General features: G+C 40.3%; 1 protein-coding gene across 10 annotated transcripts in view; it reads right to left on the bottom strand.

The window, feature by feature from the left end:
- Positions 1-23,511, bottom strand: part of sema6bb (sema domain, transmembrane domain (TM), and cytoplasmic domain, (semaphorin) 6Bb) — a 533,030-nt gene that overhangs the window by 180,615 nt on the left and 328,904 nt on the right. For all 10 annotated transcript variants that reach the window (XM_073068714.1, XM_073068715.1, XM_073068716.1 and 7 more), the window contains one exon: positions 7,913-7,975. In XM_073068714.1, the coding sequence (XP_072924815.1) occupies positions 7,913-7,975 (63 nt within the window). The remainder of the gene's footprint in view (positions 1-7,912; positions 7,976-23,511) is intronic.

Genomic DNA, 23,511 nt, shown 5'->3' with positions numbered 1-23,511 from the left:
GTGATGGTTTAATGTATAGGTATGGGAAACATGAGCATACGGTACTGACTTGGTGGGCACCATGGTTGGCATGGACAAGCTGGGCTTTAGGACATGTTTCCATGCTATATTCCATGACTCTAACTAATGATATCCTTTAGTGTGAGAATTTGGTGGGTGATGGTGGTTAGAGTGTGGATGATCTTGCTAGATGTATAAGACAGCAGACCATTGTTGGAAATTCAGAATTACTTAATATCATTTATTAGGGAGTGATCACTCTGTCTTCATATCAGTCTCTCTCAGAAAGCCAGTGGGCAAACGGAGTCCATGATTGTCCTGATCTGTACAGAACTCGGCTTTAATTAGAATTGATTGCAAGGTGGGGAAAAGTCTCTACAATAATCACCAAATGAATGTGTAATTTAAGATTATGCATATTTGTGCACGTCCTTCCCAAAACATGAAATACACAAGCCTGCGCTCCTACAAAAACAGCCAAATTTAAATTGCTACACACAAATTTAAGAGTGAAATAGTCTGCCTGCAATCTATTTTATTTTAATTGTGCTACGCTGTAAATATCTTACAGGTTGTTAATTCTGCATGTCAGTTGGACTCTTGTGGTAGTGCTCACATTGATGAGAAGTTTGATGATCCTCTCACCTTCTAAGTCTGAACTCACAAAGTCAGGCTGAGGTTTTGATGTTGTATTGCTTTAAGACAGGTGCTATCCTTCACACGTGGCATCTGCCCAAACCTACGGTCATTCTAGTCAGATGCAGAAGACCTTGCATTAGAGGAATTGCTGGGACTTTGTCCTGGTCAGTATTTCATCACCTTATCATCATAAAGCAGACTTGATGCTTATTCATTATTCTGCTCCTATGCGACATTGCTGCTAAAACTGATTGCTTTGTTTGACTACTTAACAATTAATTATGTAAAACCTCATTAAGACATTTCAATGTGAAATATGTTACATAGATACAAGTATTATGATGGCTCATTGTTTACAGGACTTTTATGTTTTGGATTATAGAGTTGCCTTGGGGGAAGAGCAAGCAAAGTACTTGGTGTGGCACCAAGCCATTCAAACCCAAATACCAGAAGGCCAACTCCTAATATGCACCGAGTCAGTTGAACCGATGGCCAGCAGTTCGAGTCCAAGACTCAGACGAAATAAAAAAAAACAACCTAGCTTTCAGTTCCTGATTTTTATCCAATAACCCTGATGAAGATAGCAAAAGCTTTTTTAGGTATGTGAAGAGAAAGAAGATAGTTAAGAACAATGTTGGGCCCTTGAAGAATGAATTAGGTGAAATTGTTATGGGAAACAGAGAAATGGCAGAAGAATTTAATGAGTACTTTAGATCTGTTTTCACTAAGGAAGACACAAGCAATCTCCCAGATGTATGGATGGACCAAGGACATAGGGTAACAGAGGAAATGAAACAGATTGACATTCGGAAGGAAGCGGTGTTGAGAAGACTGATGGGACTGAGGGCTGACAAATCCCCAGGTCCAGATGGTCTGCATCCTAGGGTACTAAAGGAGGTGGCCCTGGAAATTGCGGATGCATTGGTAATCATTTTCCAATGTTCCTTAGATTCAGGATCAGTTCCTGAGGATTGGAGAATGGCTAATGGTATCCCACTTTTTAAGAAAGGAGGAAGGGAGAAAACAGAGAACTATCGACCTGTCAGCCTGACATCGGTGGTGGGGAAGATGCTAGAGTCCATTATTAAGGATGAAATAGTGGCATATCTAGTTAGCAGTGATAGGATTAGGCCGAGCCAGCATGGATTTACCAAGGGTAAATCATGCTTGACTAATCTGTTGGAGTTTTTCGAGGATGTAACCAGGAAGTTAGATGGGGGAGATCCAGTGGATGTAGTGTACCTCGATTTTCAGAAGGCATTTGATAAGGTCCCACATAGGAGATTGGTGGGTAAAATCAAAGCTCAGGGCATCGGGGGGAAGACATTGACATGGATAGAAAACTGGTTGGCAGATAGAAAGCAAAGGGTAGCGGTGAATGGGTGTTTCTCGGAATGGCAGGTGGTGACTAGTGGGGTGCCACAGGGCTTGGTATTGGGACCACAGCTGTTTACAATTTACGTCAACGATTTGGATGAAGGCATTGAAAATAACATCAGCAAATTTGCTGATGATACTAAGCTGGGTGGCAGCGTGACATGTGATGAGGATGTTAGGAGAATTCAGGGTGACTTGGATAGGCTGGGTGAGTGGGCAGATACTTGGCAGATGACGTTTAATGTGAATAAGTGTGAGGTTATCCACTTTGGGAGTAAGAACAGGAAGGCAGATTATTATCTGAACGGTGTAGAGTCAGGTAAGGGAGAAATACAAAGAGATCTAGGAGTCCTTGTTCATCAGTCACTGAAGGTGAATGAGCAAGTGCAGCAGGCAGTGAAGAAGGCTAATGGAATGTTGGCCTTTATTACAAAGGGAATTGAGTACAAGAGCAAGGAAATCCTCTTGCATTTGTACAGAGCCCTGGTGAGACCACACCTGGAGTATTGTGTACAGTTTTGGTCTCCAGGGTTAAAGAAGGACATCCTAGCTGTTGAGGAAGTGCAGCGTAGATTTACGAGGTTAATTCCTGGGATGTCTGGACTGTGTTACGCAGAGAGGTTAGAGAGACTGGGCTTGTACACGCTGGAATTAAGGAGATTGAGAGGGGATCTGATTGAAACATATAAGATCATTAAGGGATTGGACAAGATAGAGGCAGGAAATATGTTCCAGATGCTGGGAGAGTCCAGTACCAGAGGGAATGGTTTGAGAATAAGGGGTAGGTCATTTAGGACAGAGTTAAGGAAAAACTTCTTCTCCCAGAGAGTTGTGGGGGTCTGGAATGCACTGCCTCGGAAGGTAGTGGAGGCCAATTCTCTGGATGCTTTCAAGAAGGATAGGGGAAGGATAGGTATCTTATGGATAGGGGAATCAAGGGATATGGGGACAAGGCAGGAACCGGGTATTGATAGTAGTTGATCAGCCATGATCTCAAAATGGCGGTGCAGGCTCGAAAGGCCGAATGGTCTACTTCTGCACCTATTGTCTATTGTCTATAAATAAGATGAGAAAAAGCTCAGCAACAATGCTATCATGATGAGATGATCATTTGACATTCAATATTAAGATCCTTACAAAGAATTATGGAAACGGTTACAAAACAAAGGAGGCCATTCAGCCCATCATTCTTATACTGTCTCTACCAGAGAAACTGCCAAGTTCTATCCACCTAGCTTTCTCCATTGCAGGGGTTCCCAAAACATTTTATGCCATGGAGCCCTACCATTAACCAAAGGGTCCGTGGACCCAAGGATGGGAAACCCTGCTCTCGTGAAAGGAAGGTTTTTCCTCAAGTCATTCTTTATTCTGTTCTATCTCTTTCACCTCTCTCCCCTTTCTCAATCTCTCTGCTTCCATCTCTGGAGACAAACTATCCACTAATATCTTCTATAAACCTACTGACTTTTACAGCAATCCTGGCTTCCCTTCCTGGAATTTACAAAAAGATTATTCCTCTTCCTCAGTTCCTCCATCTCCACTGCAACCGTTCGCAGATGATGCTTTTTGTACCAGAACATCTGAGATGTCTTCAAAGAATGGAGTTTCCCTTCCTCTATCATCAATGATGCTCTCACCTGCATCTCCACCATATTTTGGATGTCCACCGTCAACCCATTTTCTTGCTGTCATAACAGGGATGGACTTCTTCTCATCTTTACCTACCAGTCCATGAGCCCCTGCATCCAGCAAGCACTCTCTGTAACCTTCATTATCTTCAGTGAGATCCTACCACCAAACACATCTTTCTCTCACCTCCAACACCCTGTTATCTTCAGGGATTTCTCTCTCTGTGACTTACTTGTCCATTCATCCCTCCCTCCTGACACTTATCCCTGCCAGCAGGACAGCTGCTACACCTGTCCCTTCAACTCCTCCCTTGCCACCATTCAGGGCCATAAAGAATCCTTCCAGGTGAGGCAACACTTCACCTGCAGTTCCGTCAAGGTCATCTATTGTACCCAATGTGGCATTCTCTGCATTGGTGAGGCCTGAAGAAGATTGGGTGACCACTTTATGGAGCACCTTTGGTCTGTCTGCAACAACAGGCTGGATTTCCCGGTGGCCTCCTATTTTAATTTCCTTCCCATTTCTCATTCCAGCATGTCAATTTATGGCCTTCTCTACTGCCATGATGAGGCCACTTTTAGTTTGGAGGAGCAACACCTCACCTGGGTACTGTCCAACCTAATGGCATGAACATTGAATTTTCTAACTTCCAGTAATTTCTTCCTGCTCCCCCTTCTACCTTTTTTCATTCCTATTCTGGCTCCTCTCTTACCCGCTCTATTCTCCTCACCTGGCTATCACCTCTCTCTGGTGCTCTTCCTGCTTTTTTTTTGCCCATGCTCAACTCTCCTCTCCTATTGGATTCTTTCTTCTTCAGTACTTTACCCCCTATTACCTCCCAGCTTCTTCTCCCTTCTTTTCCTGCCCCGATGAAGGGTCTCGGCCTGAAATTTCAACAGTTTATTTTTCTCCATTGATGCTGCCTAACCTGTTGAGTTCTTTCAGCATTTTGTGTTGTGTCTCTCTGAATTTCCAGCATCTGCAGAATTGTTTGTGTTTATAATCCTGTTCCATTTTATTTCATCTCGGTGCTGCTGGTACTTTACCAATGGGAACAGGCTCCTATTATCTATTCTGCTGAAATCCTCTCATCATTTATACACTTGTATTAAAATCTTCAGTCAGCTTTTCCTTTTTCAAAGAAAACAGCCCCAGCTTCTATAATCTAACCCTGAAACTGTAGTCGCTCACCCCAGGAACTAATAACATGAATACATGCATCCTGATGGAGGATTTCCAACTGAAATTCTTTCTAGACATGCTCCCTGATCCACTATGTTCCTCCAGCTCTATGTCTGTTGTATCTTTCGCATTGTTTTTTTTCTGGACTCTCTCGAACACTCACGCATTCTTCCCACAATGCAGTGACCAGAAATGAATATAATACTTCAACTGAAGCTAGGTCAATGTTTCATAAAGGGTCAGCATGATTTCCTTGCTTTTTAAATCTGTGTTTGTACTTTTAAAAAAAGCCAGAGCCAGATATGCCTTATTATCCACTATCTGAGACTGTCCAGCTACCTTGACTGATTTTAGCATAATTATCCCAAGCTCTCTCTGCTCCTGCAACTCATTTAGAACTGTATCTATCTTGTCTTTACTCATTCTACCTACCATAATTTATCATCTAACATTTTCTCACTTTTAAATTCCGCTCCTTATCCACTTAACTGCCTATCACCTCCTTCTGGTCTTCCTCCTCTTTCTCTTCCTTCCATGGTCTTCTGTCCTCTCCTATCAGATTCTCCCTTCTCCAGCCCTGTACTTCTTTCACCAATCAACCTCCCAGCTCTTTACTTCACCCCTTCCCTTCTCTCAGCTTCACCTGTTATCCTGTGTCTCTTCCTCCCCTCCCCCAACTTCTTAATCCGACTCCTCATCTTTTTTACTCCAGTTCCGATGAAGTGCCTCGGCCTGAAATGTTGACTGTACTCTTTTCCATAGATGCTGCCTGGCCTGCTGAGTTCCTCCAGCATCTTGTGTGTGTAATTTGTCTTCCTGTGTATTTCTCTTGTCATATGGGGAGCTCTGGATTTGTTTGTTCTTTCTTTGCATCACAAAAGTACATGCATTAATTACGGCCGATGATTCTCCTCCCTAAAGGCAGCTACTGTTCTGTTACAATTTTTGACTATACTTTTGCTTCTAATTTTGCTTCCAGACTGATTCCATTGAAATTGGCCTGCCTTCAAGCAATTATTTTACTTTGAATTAATCTGTTTTTATGGCTGATTTAAATCATACAATGTTGTGATCACCATCTCCTACTGAAACACGGTGAACATAACCCACCTCACTCTCCATAACCAGATACAGTAGTGTCTTCACCTTCATCCAACAGGATCTACTGGGGCACTGCAGTAATGAATAGGCAAGGCTATTCTTAAAATACTACTTGGAAAGAAATTTGAGATAAGACTTTTTCCACCACCAGTGTTATTTCTAACATTCAGATTGTTTAGTTTAAAATCTTTAAATTCCTGAAGGGATATAGTCCACTCACAATCTGTGCAGCCACGCTCATGATCCATGGTCAGGCTTACTACGTTATGTGCAGTTAATTGCACATTGGCAAGCTACTCAGCTCTCTTGTTGTTAACAGACAAAAACCTCACATTATTACACATTACAGCTGCATGATTTTCCCTCGATAAGAAGCCCGTTACAGTGAATGTTATTTCTAGTTCTGTTTCTGTTTCTATTAATGACTACCAGAGCTTGAATGTGTTCTTTTCAAGGAGAACCCCTCAGGAACACAGGAGTGAGGTTTCCTCTTGCTTTAGTGCCTGTAACACAGTGGAAAGTGGGAAATGAGAAGAACTCCCAGGAACTGTATGCACCTTGTCATTTGCAAGCAACCAAACTATATTTAAAAAAAATGATTAGAAGCCTTGATTACTGGGTGAGTGTAGCTGGGATAAAGGAAATCTAGCTCAAGAAATGAATGTAATAGTGGGCTGGCTTCATTCCCCAATTTCCATCTCATTTTATATGACATAATGAGGAACCACAACTCCCCAGAAATTAATGTAGCAACAGATTACATATTTGAACCAAATGATAAATTTATTGTCTGAACATAACCCTTACCCACTGACCATCTCCTTCATGTTCCTATTGCAGAAGCCAATCAACTTGTCTTTGGAGGCTCTCTCATTTCATGACTCAATGGCCTTTACTGGAAATACATTTTACTGCTCATTGCTCTGGTGAATGTCCACTTGAATTTGTCTTCACTTTTTAATTTCAAGTGGGAGATTAGGCAACCCTAACTATAATTATCCTCACTCTGTTCAGGGCAGTGGTTACATCATAATATGAAATATATAGGTGTTTCAGATAAATTGTTATATCTTTCTATTCCTCAGTCTTCTTCAAAGTATCTACAGAATTGTTTCAGCATGGGAGGTAAGCTGAATCAATGCCATTACCTAATAGAGCAATGGATTTGGTCCTCTTTCCTCATGCTATTCCCAAAATATCCATCAAATTCTATCTTGAAAGTCCTGAGGAATCATATTGTTCCTTGAAGACAGCAGTCACAGACCCTAACTACCCTTTGCGTATAAATGCTTTCCCTCATGTCCTCTCTTGCAGTTTTTGCCCAAGATGTCCCCCAGTTTTTGAATAATAGGGGCATTTCCTTCTACATACCCTATCAAAACCATTCCTCAATAACATATAATCTCAACCTTCTCTTTAGGGTATTTGTACCTCCGAATATAGAGGCAGCATTCTATTTCATTTTCTGATAAAGTGTATGAGGGAAATATCATCCAGAAGAAGCTCCTACAACAAAACATAAAAGATCATAATCCAATAATGGGGCGGGCGGCGGGGTTTGTAGATATGGGAACAATAGTAATGGACATCTAATGCAAAGCTGTTAGCTATTATACATGTAATGCCCTGATGCATCTTAGCCTTCCATTAGTACCAAACATGAGTTTTTATTTTGTTTGTACTATGTGGAGGCATCAAATTGTTAATGCAATCTCACTTCTTAGTTGCCATTCAGTGTGAGGTCACATGAACACAGAAGAATATGTAATAGAATTAGAAGATTGAATTTACTGAATTTTCAGATGGCTCTGTTTTGATCAGCGAACTAGAAATAATTAATTGCAAATACCAATTGCACAGACAGCTAATAAATCATGTTTGACAAAACAATTCAAAGATAATAAAAATGGAAGATACTAGCCTTCAGGCATAATGTGACACAGTTGCTGAACTTAAAATAATGCCAATTTGTTTTAAACTGTACCTCATTTTTGCCTTTCATTCTGCAGATATCAATGTCATGTTGATTCGATCGCCATGTCAGTTTCTGTGGAATAAGAAAAGCCATAACAGATGTTAGTAAGAGTTTGCATGGAAAAGATCCTTCTTCAGTGGGAAAAAAATGAATTTCCTGTGTTCTTTGCCTGTGCTGCAAATTTTCAGATGTCTTGGAGAAAACTAAAATAAGTTTCAAAGACTTCTCAGTAAAATATGGGTCAAGTAGATCGTGAGAGAAAATGCGATGAACTGAAGAATGGTCATTGCAGGTCTAGTTGAATTCACATGGATTTCATATTTTAAGTTACTAAAGCAGCCTGCAGAACCTTCCTTTCCTCACTGGATTACACAAAATGGATAGACTGGGTTGACTGCTTGGGTGAAGGGAGAGCCTGTATGATTTATGCAAATTCAGATGGGCAGATAGTTTGAGCAGTTGGGCAAAGCAGATGGCTTGTACAGGATTAGAGCAGCTTGTAAAACTTTATGGGGTGGGGATGGAGGCAGAGTTGATAGATTTAATGGCAATTTTTGGTTTGTTTTGATGTTCTCCATGTGGTATGACATATTGGCAGAGGGACTGGAAACTTCAGAAACATGCCCTCTCAAAATAAGTACGGGTGATTGAACTCTTCTAAAAAATGTTCTTCTTCATCTGATTGTGAAGTCTAAAGAACTGGAGAAATGAGGGTGAGTGAACAATCAGATTAGATTGCTTACAAAAATCAGGCATATACATAAATTAAGTACTGTATACAGTTCACGTAATTTACCTTTTCACCTCTGGAACTCCTGAACAATGAAGATGCATACATCAGGAAGCTCTTCATTGACTACAGCTGAGCATTCAACACTATCGTCCCCTGAAAACTCAGCACTAAGCTCCGAGATTTGGGCTTCATTATCACCCTGTGCAACTGGATACCCTAGTTAGTAAAGACTGGCAATGACATCTTCTCCAAATTCACCATCAACTCAGGTGCACCACAGGGCTCTGTGCTTAGCCCTCTGCTTTACTTACACGATACCCACAATTGTGTAACTAAGTACCAGCTCCGATGCCACTTTGAAGCTTGCTGACAACACCACTATTATTGGCTGAAAGGTGGTAATGAATTGCCACATAGGAGAGAGATTGAAAATCTGGCTGAGGCCCACAATGACAACATTTCATTCAGCGTCAGCAAAACCGAAGAACTGATTATTGGCTACAGGAGGAAGAAGCCCGATCTCCATGAGCCAGTCCTCATGAGGGGAGCAGAGGTGGAAACAGAATTAGAATCAAGATTACTGTAGGCTGTGAAATTTGTCACTTTGTAGCAGCAGTACAGTGCAAATGACTATAAATTACAATAAGAATATATTAAAAATAAATACTTCAAAAAGCAAAATAGTGAGGGAGTGTTCATGGGCAGTTCATAAATTTGTTAACGGAGGGGGAAAAGCTGTGAGTGTGCGTCTTCATGCTCCTGTGCCTCCAACTTGATGCCAGTAATGCGAAGAGGGCATGTTCCAGATGGTGAAGATCATTTCATGATGGATGCCACCTTTTGATGGCATCTCCTTTCGAAGATGTCCTCAATGGTGTGAGGTTCATGCCAGAGATGGAGCTGGCTGAGTTTACAGTCTTCAACACCTTTTTCTGATCCTGTGCATGGGTGCCTCCATACCAGACAGTGATGCAAGCAGTTAGAATGCTCTCCATAGTTCATCTGTAGACATTTGCTGGTCTTTGGTGACGTACCAAGTGTCTTCAAACCGCTAATCAAATTAAGGAGAAGGCTGCAGGCATGCCTTTTTCAGAAGTGTACCAAAATGTTGACCAGGGATAGATATTTGGAGATGTCAAGACCCAGGAACGTGAAGTTGCTCACCTTTTCGTCTGCTGATCCTTAGGTGAGAACTGCTGTGTGTTCTCCAGAGTCCCCCTTCCAGAAGTCCATGATCATTCCGTGGTCTTATTGATATTGAGTGCAAAGTTTTTGTCGATCTGGAAGAGGGGGCTGAGTGTAGTGTATCTAAGATTGCTGATGATAATAAATGGAGTGGAAAAATAAATTGTGCAGAAGATACAGAGAGTTTGCAGAGACATATAGATTGGTTAAGTAAGTGGGCAAGGGTCTGGCAGATGGAGTACAATGTTGGTAAATATGAGGTCAACTACTTTGGAAGGGAAAATGAAAAAGCAGATTATTATTTAAGTGGTAAAAAAAAATTGCAGCATGCTGCTGTGCAGAAGGACTTGGGAGTGTTTGTGCATGAATCACAAAAGGTTGGTTTGCAGGTGCAGCAGGCTATCCAGAGGGCAAATGGAATGTTGGCCTTCAATGCTAGAGGGACTGAATTTAAGAGTAGGGAGGTTATGCTACAATTGTACAGGGTACTGGTGAGGCCACAACTGGAGTACTGCGAGCGGTTCTGGTCTCCTTACTTGTAGAGGATATACTGGCTTTGGAGGAAGTAAAGGGGAGGTTCACCAGGTTGATTCCAGAGATGAGGGAGTTAGAACATGAGGAGAGATTGAATCGCCTGGAACTGTACTCGCTGGAATTCAGAAGAATGAGAGATCTTATAGAAACATATAAAATTATGAAAGGGATAGATAAGATAGAGGCAGGAAAGTTGTTTCCACTGGTAGGTGAGAATAGAACTAGTGGACATAGTCTCAAGATTTGGGGGAGTAGATTTAGGACAGAGATGAGGAGAAACTACTTTTCCCAGAGAGTGGAGAATCTGTGGAATTCTCTGCCCAATGAAGCAGTGGAGGCTACCTCAGTAAATATATTTAAGACAAGGTTGGATAGATTTTTGCATAGTAGGGGAATTAAAGGTTATGGGGAAAAGGCAGGTAGGTGGAGATGAGTCGATGGCCAGATCAGCCATGATCTTACTGAATGGTGGAGCAAGCTTGATGAGCCAGATGCCCCATTCCTGCTCCAATTTCTTATGTTCTTATGTTGTTACAACAGCACTTAACCAGCCAATTTATCTCACTTTTATACACCTCCTCATCACTAGCTGTGGTTGTGCCAGCATCAGTTGTGTCATCAGATCAGTGTTTCAGAGGGTCAGTTGCTTTAATATCCTTGGTGTTAACATACCAGAAGATCTGTTTTGGGACCAACAAGCAAGTCTCATTACAAAGGCAGCATGGCAGGGCCTCTATTTTCATAGAAATTTGCGTAGATTCAGCACGGCACCAAAGATCTTTTTTTTAAACATATTGACGCACAGTGGAGAGTGTCCTAACTGGTTCCATCATGGCCTGCTATTGAAACACCAATGCCCAAGACTACAGAAAGTGATGGATAGAGCCCAGTCTATCACAGGCAAAGCCCTCCCCATCACTGAACACATTTAAATAGAGTACTGCAACAAGAAGGCAGCAATCATCAAAGACTTCACCATCCAGGTCATTGAGCAGGATGAAGAGAAGCCTTAGATCCCACACTACCAGGTTCAGGAACAGTTAATACCCTACAAACATCAAGCTCCTGAAATGGTGTAAATAACTTCAATCATCACTGCTCTGAACTGAATCTATGTCCTACAGATTTACTTTCGAAGACTCTTTGTAACTCATGTTGTCAGTATTATTGTCTTTTATTTGCACACTTTGTCTTCTTTTGCTTATTGTTGGTCAGTCTTTATGTATAGTTTTATTTTTATAAATTCTATTGTATTTTCTCACATAAATGCCTGCAAGCAAATGAAGCTCAAGGTAGTATATAGTAACATTAATGTACTTTGAAAATAAATTTACTTTGAACTTCGATAGTTTGAATTTAACAAATTTAATGAAGCGGGCTCCTGTATATTAGAATATTTTCTAATTCCTGACACTGTCAGAATTAATCGTTCAAAGTGTACGTGGTACTAATTGCTTAGGGAGCAGGTTGTGCAACCTTTTATCTGTCTCTCCAAAGGTGGATAAATGATACGCACAAAATACCCACAGTCCCACATGCTAGTCCTCAACCAATAAAGCCTTTATTGTAAGGAAGCATTGCATTTGTGTATGACCTTCAATATCATCGCCCAATTCCTTAAAGCTTAACTCAGTTCAGATTAGATATTGGTTTATACAACTTCAGCATTTTCTGGCGGAAGATTTAACTCAGGTATTTACTAGCAAGATGAGATTTAAAAGATTTATAATTGGTGATATTTTATTGGGCATAACCTGATTATTAATGCCATAAATAATATTATGGTGCAGATGCTCCAGTAACATCGAAAGCTAGTGCCTGCTCTTTTCTGCAACAATCAAATATTCATTAGTTACACCAATTCAGTCATAAATGACAGATAGAAGTCAATCAGCAATTACTCTGACTTATTAATGCAGGAAATCTTTGGTTCCAAACTGAGATCAAGGTTGTGTTAAGGCTGGGGTTTTAACCCTAGATGAAAGGGAGGTGGTGACTGCCTCTAGTAGAGCACCATTTTTCCATCTTTCTCTTTGCTGATTCTGTCAGTCTCTGAAGATGTTTGACAGAGGAATGATCAATAGTCTAGCTGATAGTCATCCTCCAGTGCCTCATCTAAGTAGCTATTTTTCAATATGTATAGATGGTTTCCAAGAACGGCATTCTTATTCTGAGGCTGTAAACACACCACAGTGTGTTGTATTCTGCCACTGAAATTGATTCTATTGACTTCCAATGAATTTCTAGGTAAGAAAAGCATCAACAAGCTCTTCAAACACAGAAGGCATCACAGATCAGTCCTCTCTTTACCCACCAATGACACAAAAACACACAAATTGCAAAATTATAAAGTGACTGGAAAAGTGGAATCTCAAAATGTTTCTCCCCCTTTTGACTACTGCATTATAATCAAGAGACCTGCTCAGATTTAGCAACAATCTCTCCAGTATCAGGAACAATACAACTTCAGTGACCCCTTAATTGTGCAACGTTGGCAGACAAAATGGAATAATTGTTCTTCTGGAAGTAACATGTTTCCATTCCAAGGAAACCTCTTCCTGCTTCACCACTTATTAGAGAAATTAACCTCTTTCTCTTCCACTAACCTCACAATCTCTTGAGTGCATGAACTGTGCCAATCTATTTTCTTTCCATCTTTCATAATGGGTGTGTAAAATTATCTTTAGATTACTTGCTAGTTCCACAGTCAATGGCAATGTAGAGGGATAGAAAATCAAGGAAGAAGAGGAAGGTAGAAAGAAAGAAGGCAAGGAAGGAATATTTTGGGCACAGGCAGCTCATATGGTAAGTGACTCTGGCTGCTTTTCGCCCCAGTTCAGCTTGATGCAATTCAACAACAGACACATGGAGGTGAAACTGAACAGCTACGTGATTTATCTGATTGATTCCAATGCAGGCAACATGTTGAGATCCTACCGCTTAGTCCCTTCAATGCTTTCAGAATTTAGCCACAGTTGTACAGGAGGAATGTCCTGTTCAGGATTCAGAATCAGGTTTATTATCCCTAACAGCAAGTCATTAAAAATACTATATGTTACAATAAAAAAAAATGCAGAATGGTGAGTTAGCATTCATCACTGTGCATTTTCAGGCTCCTGTGCCTCCTCCCTGATGACACCAGTGCGAAGGGGGATGTCTTGGATGATGAGGGTCCTTAATGTTTCTGGAGATGTCAAGAATGTATGTTTGTCAGGACAGTGGGAAAGTTTATCTGCAGTCACCACCACCATGAGTTAAATTCCTATGATTCAAATGTCCTGACCCAGCAAGTTCAATGAGCCCACAGATTACATATTCCCAGACACTGGTCACCTTGTCTCCCCTACTCACCCACTAACCATCTCTATCAATCAGTTCTCAGACTCAATGTGCAGCACTTTATCCTCACACTTAGCTCTGCCATAACCGTCGTAGCCATGCCTCATTGCTGTACAGTGCTAAGCTATCCACTGTGACAATCCCAATACACTTCCTTGCAAGCTTCCCCCTGTTTTCCAGGACAGAGGGATGTACATCTGGAAGAGGTAATAGCCACCAGAGCAGAAAGACATATCTGCATGTCTTAATGTCCTAATCTCCCCAGTGCACAGGATGACTAGGACCCCTATTGCTAATGTCATGGCCAGTGATGGGGGTGAGATCCTTAATGCTAATGTAACTTCCTTCTCAGTTCCCACCACCTCCTCTCCTTATGAAACAACTTACAAGCTACATACATTGTGAACACACACTTTATCTCTGCCTCCCTGCTCAGCTCCACTAAGTGCAACCCCAGACATGAGCCTTTCACTCTTCAGGAACAGGAATGTGGGAGTTACTCAAGGAAGACCAAGAAGACAGTGTGTTGGTGGAGTTAAATCTCTGCTGAATATCTTATTCGCAGCCATCAGCTCAGGTGCTGACTTTGGGTGGAAGTTAGTGCACGAGACAATGGATGGGTTTCCCCACAGTGAGATGTCGGTGGTCTTCAGCCAAGCTGTCAGGCAAGAAAACGGCAGATTAAACTTCGGCTGGGAGCATTGAGACTGATGAGGTTGTACAAGAGTTCAGATGCAAAGGATTTTGAACAGCTTCTAAATAAAAGCTTGCTATGTATACATTATAGTCCCTGGTGCACACCAAGAAAAAAAAATCTGAGTTCAGAAGTAAAAAGCATTGAGGATTCTAGCACTAACTTGACACGAGGTTTCACACAGAGATTGGCAGCCCATCCTAACCAGCATTGAATTAGCCTAATCCTAGGGTACACACGTGTGGGTGAGGCAGAGTTTAAAGCCAAATAGATTCCATTGCAGCCTTCAACCACATGAATGCTGAAATTCAGATTTATAAGGAGCCTGAGGGTCAACTTTTGTGTAACATCAGTTGGTTGCTTTGTAAGTTCTGCTGTAGTACTGGGTAGTAGTAGACATTCTTAGTATCCCAGTGATCTAGAACTCAGCCCTCTTGGATCGTGAAAGCTCTGAGCTGGAGGAGCAGCAATGACTCTGGGTGTTACAGACCAACTGAAGATTATGCTGTAGGTTCTAGATATTCTAGTCCATGTCACAGAAGCAGATCCTTTGGCCCAACTTGTCCGTGCTGACCAAGGTGCCCCTCTAAACTAGTCTCATTTACCTGCCTTTGGTCAAGACGTTTGGACTGGCACATAGATGGAAAAGGAAATATTGCTGTAAACCTTTCCCACCCAAGTGCCTGTCCAAATGTCTTTTCAATGTCATTATTGCACCTGCCTCATCCAGCTCTTCTAGATGCTCATTCTATATAGGTACCACCCTCTATAAGAAGAAGCTGACCCTCAGGTTCTATTTAAATATTTGCCCCCTAACCTTAAAGCTATGCCCTTTAATTTTTGATTCCTTTTCCTTGAGAGAATGCATGCATTTGCCTCTTCTGTGCCCCTAATGATTTTATATATCTTTGTAATTTCATTGTTTAGTCTCAAGCACTCTAGCGAGTAAACCTAGTTTGACCAATCTCTCTCCATAACTCAGGACCTTGAGTCCTGAGAACAGTATAGTGATGAAAATATCACAGCACAGCTCTCAATGTATACAAATAGTGCAAAAAAGCTTGGGTTGTGCACCAAATTCCTTCAACACTAGATGCAGTAGTGGTACAAATGCAATTCACAAAGCAGAAGGCTACAGAGTAAAAATATCATGCAGTTATTGAGAAATATCGTCTGTTGCCCTTAACTGCACAGTGAATGAAATACTTCCTTCTGTTTCTGTGTAGTAGCAAAGTTGCGATGAAACCCCTCTCCCCAAAAGTGAAGTGGGTCCTTCTACAGAACCTTGTAAGATGGGAATAGAGGATATGTGAGAGGAAGGCAAGTTTCAAAAGCCTGTGGCTTAGATTTGAATTACATGTTCCATTGTCTTGAAATTCTTTGGAAAGAGTAGGAGGCTGGCTTTAATTGCTCCATAGGGAGAATGCAGAGGCTGATAGGTTCTTGATTAGTAAGGACGTCAAAGGTACAGGGAGAAGGCAGAAGAAAGGGGTTGAGAGGGATAATAAATCAGCCATGATGGAGTGGTAGAGCAGTCTCGAGGGGCCAAATGGCCTAATTTGCTCTCATGTCTTATGGGATTATGGGAACACATGCAATTTTGGTGAAGCCAGGTGATCTCCTTACAAGAGCTGTCTTGTTCTAGAGAGAAGGCTATTATAAAAGCACAAATATTTAACATATTACTTCTCATAAGGTCCCTGAACAACATCAGCTACTACCTTGGCAGCCTTGATTCCGCATACTCTCTGCTCATTCTCCATGTAATGCTGCATTACAAGGAGAATACCCATTACCGGATGCTGTCTGAAAGAAAATGGTGCATGCAGTTGTCTTGAATTGAATGAGAAATACTTCAAAACTTGCCGCATCTCTTGATGTGCCCAGTTATAACTTCAACCATATACAGAACGATCATCATTTGGAGAATCATAGCAACGGTGAGAAGAAATCATTCATCAATTACACATAAGTAATTGTGGGTACCATTTAAATAGCACTGGTGGGGAACCTGCCTGCAAGTGAGAATATATTATACGAATGACTCATCCTCACTCTCTAATGATAGCGGAACCCAAGTCACAAAACTGATGGAATTCTCTCCACTTGCCTGAACGAGTGGAATTCCAACAATCTCCACAAAGTTTCACATTACCCAGGACGATGCAATCCATTTGATCCACTCCTAACTTACCAGCCTAAACCACAACTTTCTCCACCATTGTCCCAGTAGAGTGCCCCATCCACAAAATTCAGAGCAGATCTTGGCAGTAATGATTGGTATTAAAGAGAATGACTCTACATTAATTTATTTTTATTTTTATTTGTTGCAAACAGCTCCACTCCAGATTTGTTGCTGGTGTTCTGCCATGAATACAGTTACTGCACATCAACTTTTGTATTTCTTCAAAAACACCGATTGATGATTTTATATCTTTTCAAGTCTCCAACTTTGTTCCATCAGATATCTGTCTGAATTACACCTCAGCTGGCCACTTCAAAGCAGGTCATCCGGTCTGGATTTCTGTTATAACTGCACAACATGGATTAACTGAATATGTTCTTCCAATTGCCCAAGAAAGGCACTGCTGCCTAGGCTAGGTGTTTGCTCACCGTGGAAACTGGAGATGGGGGACAACCCCAAACATCCATTCAGTTTTCCACAGCAACCAGCCTCTAGTCTTATGCCTGGTGCTCTCCATCTTCTGACTGAGAGTGCAATGTTAAACATGTGGTGTCCCCATTTGATTGTGTCTTTGTCCTTCCTTGTGGTAAAAATCATGGGTTAGAGAAATAACTACCTAGTAACATGTACTTTGCAAGTTAATTAAATAAAAAGAAAGTTAGCTTGAAGCGGAACATCCATGACTTGTGAAATTTTACCTCATACTACTTAAAGTAACCAATAAGGTGCCTGGGTGATTCACAACAAAGAGGACATGTGCACATTATGGAAGTCACGTCTTGGCCTTAAGAATACAAACAGTTTCCCAAAATAGTGGTCACGTCATTTTGACAATGCTGGTGAAGTCTGTAGCATGATGTGATAATACACAACAAGCAGCATTATCATTGATTAAATGGACCGTCTGGCAACTATAGTCAATGCTGAATAACACAATTTAATTTGTTTTAACAATAGTTTTTTGACTCATTACCACAATACAAATGCTCCGTCAGTTAAATGGAGGTCCATTATAAGATTGTTAATAAACTGGCTTCTTTCCAAACATTGTGTATTTTATTGATGACTTGACATGCATTACCTATGTCATCAATAAAAATGCATGAACAGCTTTTCAAATAGCTAACCATATTGCTCTTAATGTCTCAAGTTCTAATCTATTTCCATTGTTGAGATGCACTTATTCTCTAGTGCAAGGCAGTAGAGAATTCTACACATGTGCTCAGCTTAGCAGGGGCTTAAAACAGTGAGTTCTTGCATCTGTTTCTATCTGAAAAATCTATTAGGTAATGTACATGTGAATGTTGGGTGCAGAAGAGCTGTGTTCCATGTTGAATAGCCAGCTAACGTCTCTACATGCCTCACAGTAGGACATCAGTTATGGTTGAGCACCTGTTGATCTAAAACCCATCCATACGATTGGGACAGGAGGGGAGAAAATTGGAAAGCAATGAACGAATAAATAGATGTAACACACAAAAATGCTGGAAGATCACAAGCAGATCAGGCAACATCCATGGAGAGTAATAAACAATCGACGTTTCTGGCCAAGACCCTTCTTATGAATGCAGAATATCTAATGCCTTTGATGCTTTGTTTTTCAAGGCACTTATGCATATGACAATAAAATCGACTCTGACTTTAACTGGTTCTGCTGTAATTTCATGGGTTAACATTTTCAGTTGCATGCCAGGTTGAACAAGTGTCAGACAGTGTTGAATTTCTACAGACAGTTACCGGTAAATGTGTGAAGGATGCACTACTGGCTAATGGAGTCGGGGCTACATGAGGTTGGAAAAGGCCCTGTATGTTGGCTGGTGCTGTTCCCTCTAGTTTGCTTGGAGTTGTTGTGGATGGTTCTGTCTGTTCTGTGAATAGTTAGAATTCACACTGATTCAGGAAACAGCTCCGTAGCCTCTGGCTTTATAAATGCAGGGAATGTATATACCATATCAAGATGGTAAATGCTAGGTTTTGTTGTGTCAATTTCAGAGTGTTCAATAAAAACATTTTTTTAAAAACTTTATCTATAAGCCTTTGATCAACAGAATATATGGTAAAGTATTTCACTATTGTAAAATTCAAAGAAATCATGGGATATAATTTCAAAGGCTTATATCTGAGCAATGCATCTTAAGTTTTCCCTTCCTCTTCCACCCCCAGTACAGTGTCTTGCCAATAGAAAAACTGAATGCTGCAAATCTGAAAACAAAGCAGAAAGTACAAAGTATATCCGTGCAATCTGAAAGAGAGAGTTAACATTTCAGCTGCATCAGAACTGATGCTGATACAGCTCTGTCACTGTTATGATCAAGGGCCCCATCCAGTTTAGAGATGACAGAGCTGCTCTGCATTTTCGGCCTCGCTTCGCTCCATATTGAACGGTGATGATGCTCTGATAAATGCTGTGAGACCATTCTGATTCTATGGCTGCATATAGAGCTTTACAGCCGTGCATTATATAAAGATAGTGCCTAACGTTAGTGGAGAATTAGCTACCTTCGCTCTCTGAATATTAATAATTCTTGGATATGTTTGAATTGTTCAACTTAAATCTTTTACATTTATCTAAAGAAAGGCAGACGAAAAGCTTTAATGAGTATTGTCACTTGTTATCTTCAGCTGCAGCCTCCATTGGTCTATTCAGCGCTTCAGTTAACAGGATATAGGCTTTATTTGTCCAACAATACATTCTGCCGTTCTGTTTTACATCATTAAAGGATGTGCCACAAATGTGTTTACTTTCTGGCATTTGAATAATGATGTAAAGTTGCCCTTGCACCCCCAGAGATAGACAGCACTGCTAAAGGAGGACAAATTCAGTCTCTAATTAAAGATATTTCTTTACAAATTCAACATTGTATAAAATTAAGTTGCTGGCAGCATATAACAGAGTGAGATGATAAAATGGTTGTTATCTCATTATGCAGCTTCTAAACTTCAGACAGCATTCTCTGAGGCACCAGTGGAAACATTGCCACGGCCTGCAACAAAGACCAAACAGCCTCTTGGGGTCAAATTGTCAATTTTTGTGCTGTAAACCTACGGCCACTAAGAACTGCAAATGATGTACAGCCCACAAACAAGCCTTTTAAACCAATGTGTCCAGCCTCTTGGGGTCAAATTGTCAATTTTTGCGCTGTAAATTGACGGTCACTAAGAACTACAAACGATGCACAGCACAGAAACAAGCCCTTCAAACCAACTTGCCCATACCTGTGTATATGCTCACTTGTGCTTCTTCCTATCATTCTTCATCCCAAACTATCAGCAGTAATCTTCCTTATGTGTTCATTGAGCTTCCCTTAAATACATTTCATCCCATTTGCCCCAAATACTCGAGGCAGAAGAATCTAACCGTCCTCTGGCCAAAAGGTTTCTGCTTAGTTCTCTGCTGGATTTGTTACTAGCTATTTTGAATTTAAACTGGCTGGTTACATTCTCCTCAGGAGTGGAAACATCTCCCATGTCCCTCCTATCAAATCCTAAGGATCTTAATCAGTCTTGCCTTTCCAACAGAACTCAGCCCCAGCCTATTCAATCTTTCCTGCTTGGTACAGTTTATTGATTGTAGACTTATGTGATGGTATTATGTTTGCTGACTGTGAAGTTCTAAACTTAAACGAATACCTTAAGCTCTGTCAGATATAAATAGCCACAAGTACCCTCACTAAAGGCAGATTATATTGTGACAACTCAATAAACCCAAAGACTAGGTCACTTCCCTGTTTATTCTCCACAGTGAGTTTAGCAGCCAATACCCACTATTCAAGCAGTCAGACCCCTCTCCCTACCAAGGAGAGGATACTTCCAGCTAACAATGTGGCTTAAAACACAGTTCATTAATCTACAGAGAAACACATTTAAAATCCAAACAACACTCTTAGAAGGGATTTAAAACTCACGGAGGATTTCTGTCTTATCCTGAATCACTGAATCATTATCTTGAATCTTGAAACATTATAAAATATTTCCAAATTACAAACAATTTCTAAAACACAAACCATTTCCAAAGCACAAAATAAAGGACAAAGTATTTCCAACACTCAGGCACAATTTCTATAAACTAAAATGATATACCACTAAGTTGCAGGCAAACAAGTCATCTGTTGCAAAAAATAAAAACTGGAGGAATGGATACTCATTCAACTCATGTTTCTTGATGTTCTTTACCCCATTCCTGATACATCTAAACTGCTTTCTACATTTATACCCTTTCTCTCCCACTTGGATATTTCACAAAAATATGATATTTGCTCAGATATTCTTTTAACGCAAATGGTCTAGAAGCATTTTTTGGAGGCATTAATCTTAGTTAGCCACCATCAATGCTGTAAGCTAAATTCCTTCAGCACATAAAACTCCAAGCTGTAAGCACATGAGTTATTGATATCCAAAATGATATTATCCATCTGTTCTGCAAGCTTCCTTGAACTAAGCAACCTAAGAGTTAGTTTATTTGTTTGAAACAACCTATTATCTTATACTACAACTACTAAAGCAAGATGTTATGAGCTAGTATCTGCTTTTCACAGACAGTGTCTTCAAAATACGGAGCTTGTTTGGAAACCTATGCTTTTAACTTCAAACTGAATACTGCTTTCCATTTATAGTTTAAGAACTAAATGGCAGCTGCATTTAGAAAGCAAGCTTAGCAAAAATCTAAGAATTGAATATCTATCACACTTATCAGTCGTAATTGAAACAGCATCCTTAAAGCTAGTAGACTTTTATTCCACTAAAAGGATTTGAAACCTTGTTCTGGAAGCTAAAAGCCACCAAAAGTAAGTGCTCATGATGATTCTTTTCATATGGTGAGAATTTAAGCTCTGGCAGAAGGACTGACAGTAGAATATTGCCAACATATATCAGGGGAACTCTGTTGCCTCTCTCTACCACCTTTAATGATATCATCACTAATATTAAGAAGTTCACAAAGCAAGTGAATTTGCAATCTGTCAGTCAGCACTTCTTACAATACCTACAATATTCAATTCACCATGGAATTCAGTTCAACACACAAGTGAATCGGACGTTAATTAGCCTTTCAAGACGTGCACATAAAGCAGAGGTGTAACATCACATTAAGGGCACATTGGTCATCTTACCTAAAAAAAAGGACATAACAGCACTGGAGGGAGTCCAAAAGAGAATTATGAGGCTAATTCTGGGAATGAGAGTACATCCCTTTCAAAAGAGGCTAAATAGTTTGGCTCTGTTCTCTTTGGAGCAGTGTTTCTCAACCTTCTTGCCCCAGAGGAACATTGAAATAATTTTCAGGTCTCAGGGAACCCTTGCATAAGAATTATTACATCTAGAGCTTACAGTACATTAGTGTAATCAGTAAGTTGTAGGCATAATAATCCAAAAATAATTGTCAATGCTCTTTTGAATACAGAATGAATTTTTGGCCAACCTTTTTTGAAAAACAAAACAGATAGTTAAGCTTAGCCTACCTTTCTTGAAATTGCTCTTTCTTTCTCTTTCATAAATTTAAAAACCTCATAAGGTAAACATAATAAATTTCTCAATGTTGGGTCATACTTGAGATAAGCACACACAGATTTCACCTTCAACTGAAATGAGATGATTTCTATCCTTGCTCTTGATGCTTGTTAAATAAAAAAATGTTTGCTCGCACATGTAAGAAATTGAAAACTGCAGCAAAATGTTCATTACTTTCCTATGAATGGCAGGATACTCTTCTTTCACAGAAATCCAGAACTTGTCCAGGGGCAGGGTAATAAATCTCATCTTGAGTGCATGATCTGAGGGCAGCTCACAAAATTCTTCCCTTCTCTCAAAGTCAAGCTCTCAGACTAAGCAGAAGCTTCAGAGAAAGGGTCCCTTGCTCACTCATACACTTGTTTTGAAAGGGAGGAAAAATACTGTTCAATTTTGCTCTGCAGTTCTTCCAGGTGGTTTTCAATATGACTCTAGACTTTCTGATATCCTTCCTTATTTTCAAGCCCAAGCAGCAGTGGAAACTTTTCAAGATTTCCTTGTACAGCATAATTTTTCCAAAGATACAGTTTCCTTTTAAATGCAAGAATCTTGTCATTTGAAGTCAAAACATTTTCTCCAGGGATTAGCAGAGACTTGTTCAACTGGTTCATACGATGAAAAACATTTGTTAAGTAGGCTCATATTTTCTTGAAAGCTCTCCTGCAATTCACCTTTCAACTCAGACACCATGTTGAGAACTCTTCCTCTGCTAAGCCATTGGATTTTTGTATGTAGTAGGAGATTGGTGTGCTCTTTGTCCAGGTTTTCACACAGTTTTTTAAAACATTGTCAAGTAAACTGATCTTAACGCTACCAAATAATTTGCTACCTGAATCCTTTTACTGACTGTGACTTTATTTTCATAAGCTTTAATCTGTTTTTTTTGGAATTCTAATATTCATTTAAAATAATCAGCAATTTTACATGTCATATGGCAGTGATTTGTAGTTAAGTGTCTTTTCAATTTTGCCAGAGCCATTGCTACATTTGTAACTTGTTTGCCACAGATGGATTCCCAGTCCCTGTAAATTGAATTGAATTGAATTGAATGATCTTTATTGTCATCATACATAGGTACAATGAAACTCTGTTTGGCTTCCTCTCAGGCAATCAAACAAAGCGGTAGATAAAAACAAGACAGTAATAGAAAAACAGTATTAAATAGATAAGTAGCAGAAAATAAGTTACAGCAGCACCAGAATGTCACAGTAATGCACAAAGTGCTGCTAGTGCAAGTATTTGAGTCCTTGTGTGTGCTCACAGTTTCCGTCATTGTTCTGTGGGAGTGGTGTGATGGAGGCCACAGCTCTGGGGTAGAAGCTGTTCTGGTTTTTAGTGTCTCGTTGATAAAACCCATTGATAAGTGGCTTTCATTGTAAAGATATAGTACTGGCTGATTACTTTAGTCTCTCCCACTGCTTTTATATCCAGGA

This window comes from Hemitrygon akajei, chromosome 16, assembly GCF_048418815.1.
Source record: "Hemitrygon akajei chromosome 16, sHemAka1.3, whole genome shotgun sequence".
In the NCBI taxonomy this organism is placed as follows: domain Eukaryota; kingdom Metazoa; phylum Chordata; class Chondrichthyes; order Myliobatiformes; family Dasyatidae; genus Hemitrygon; species Hemitrygon akajei.
This window is presented reverse-complemented; position numbering and strand designations above follow the sequence as displayed.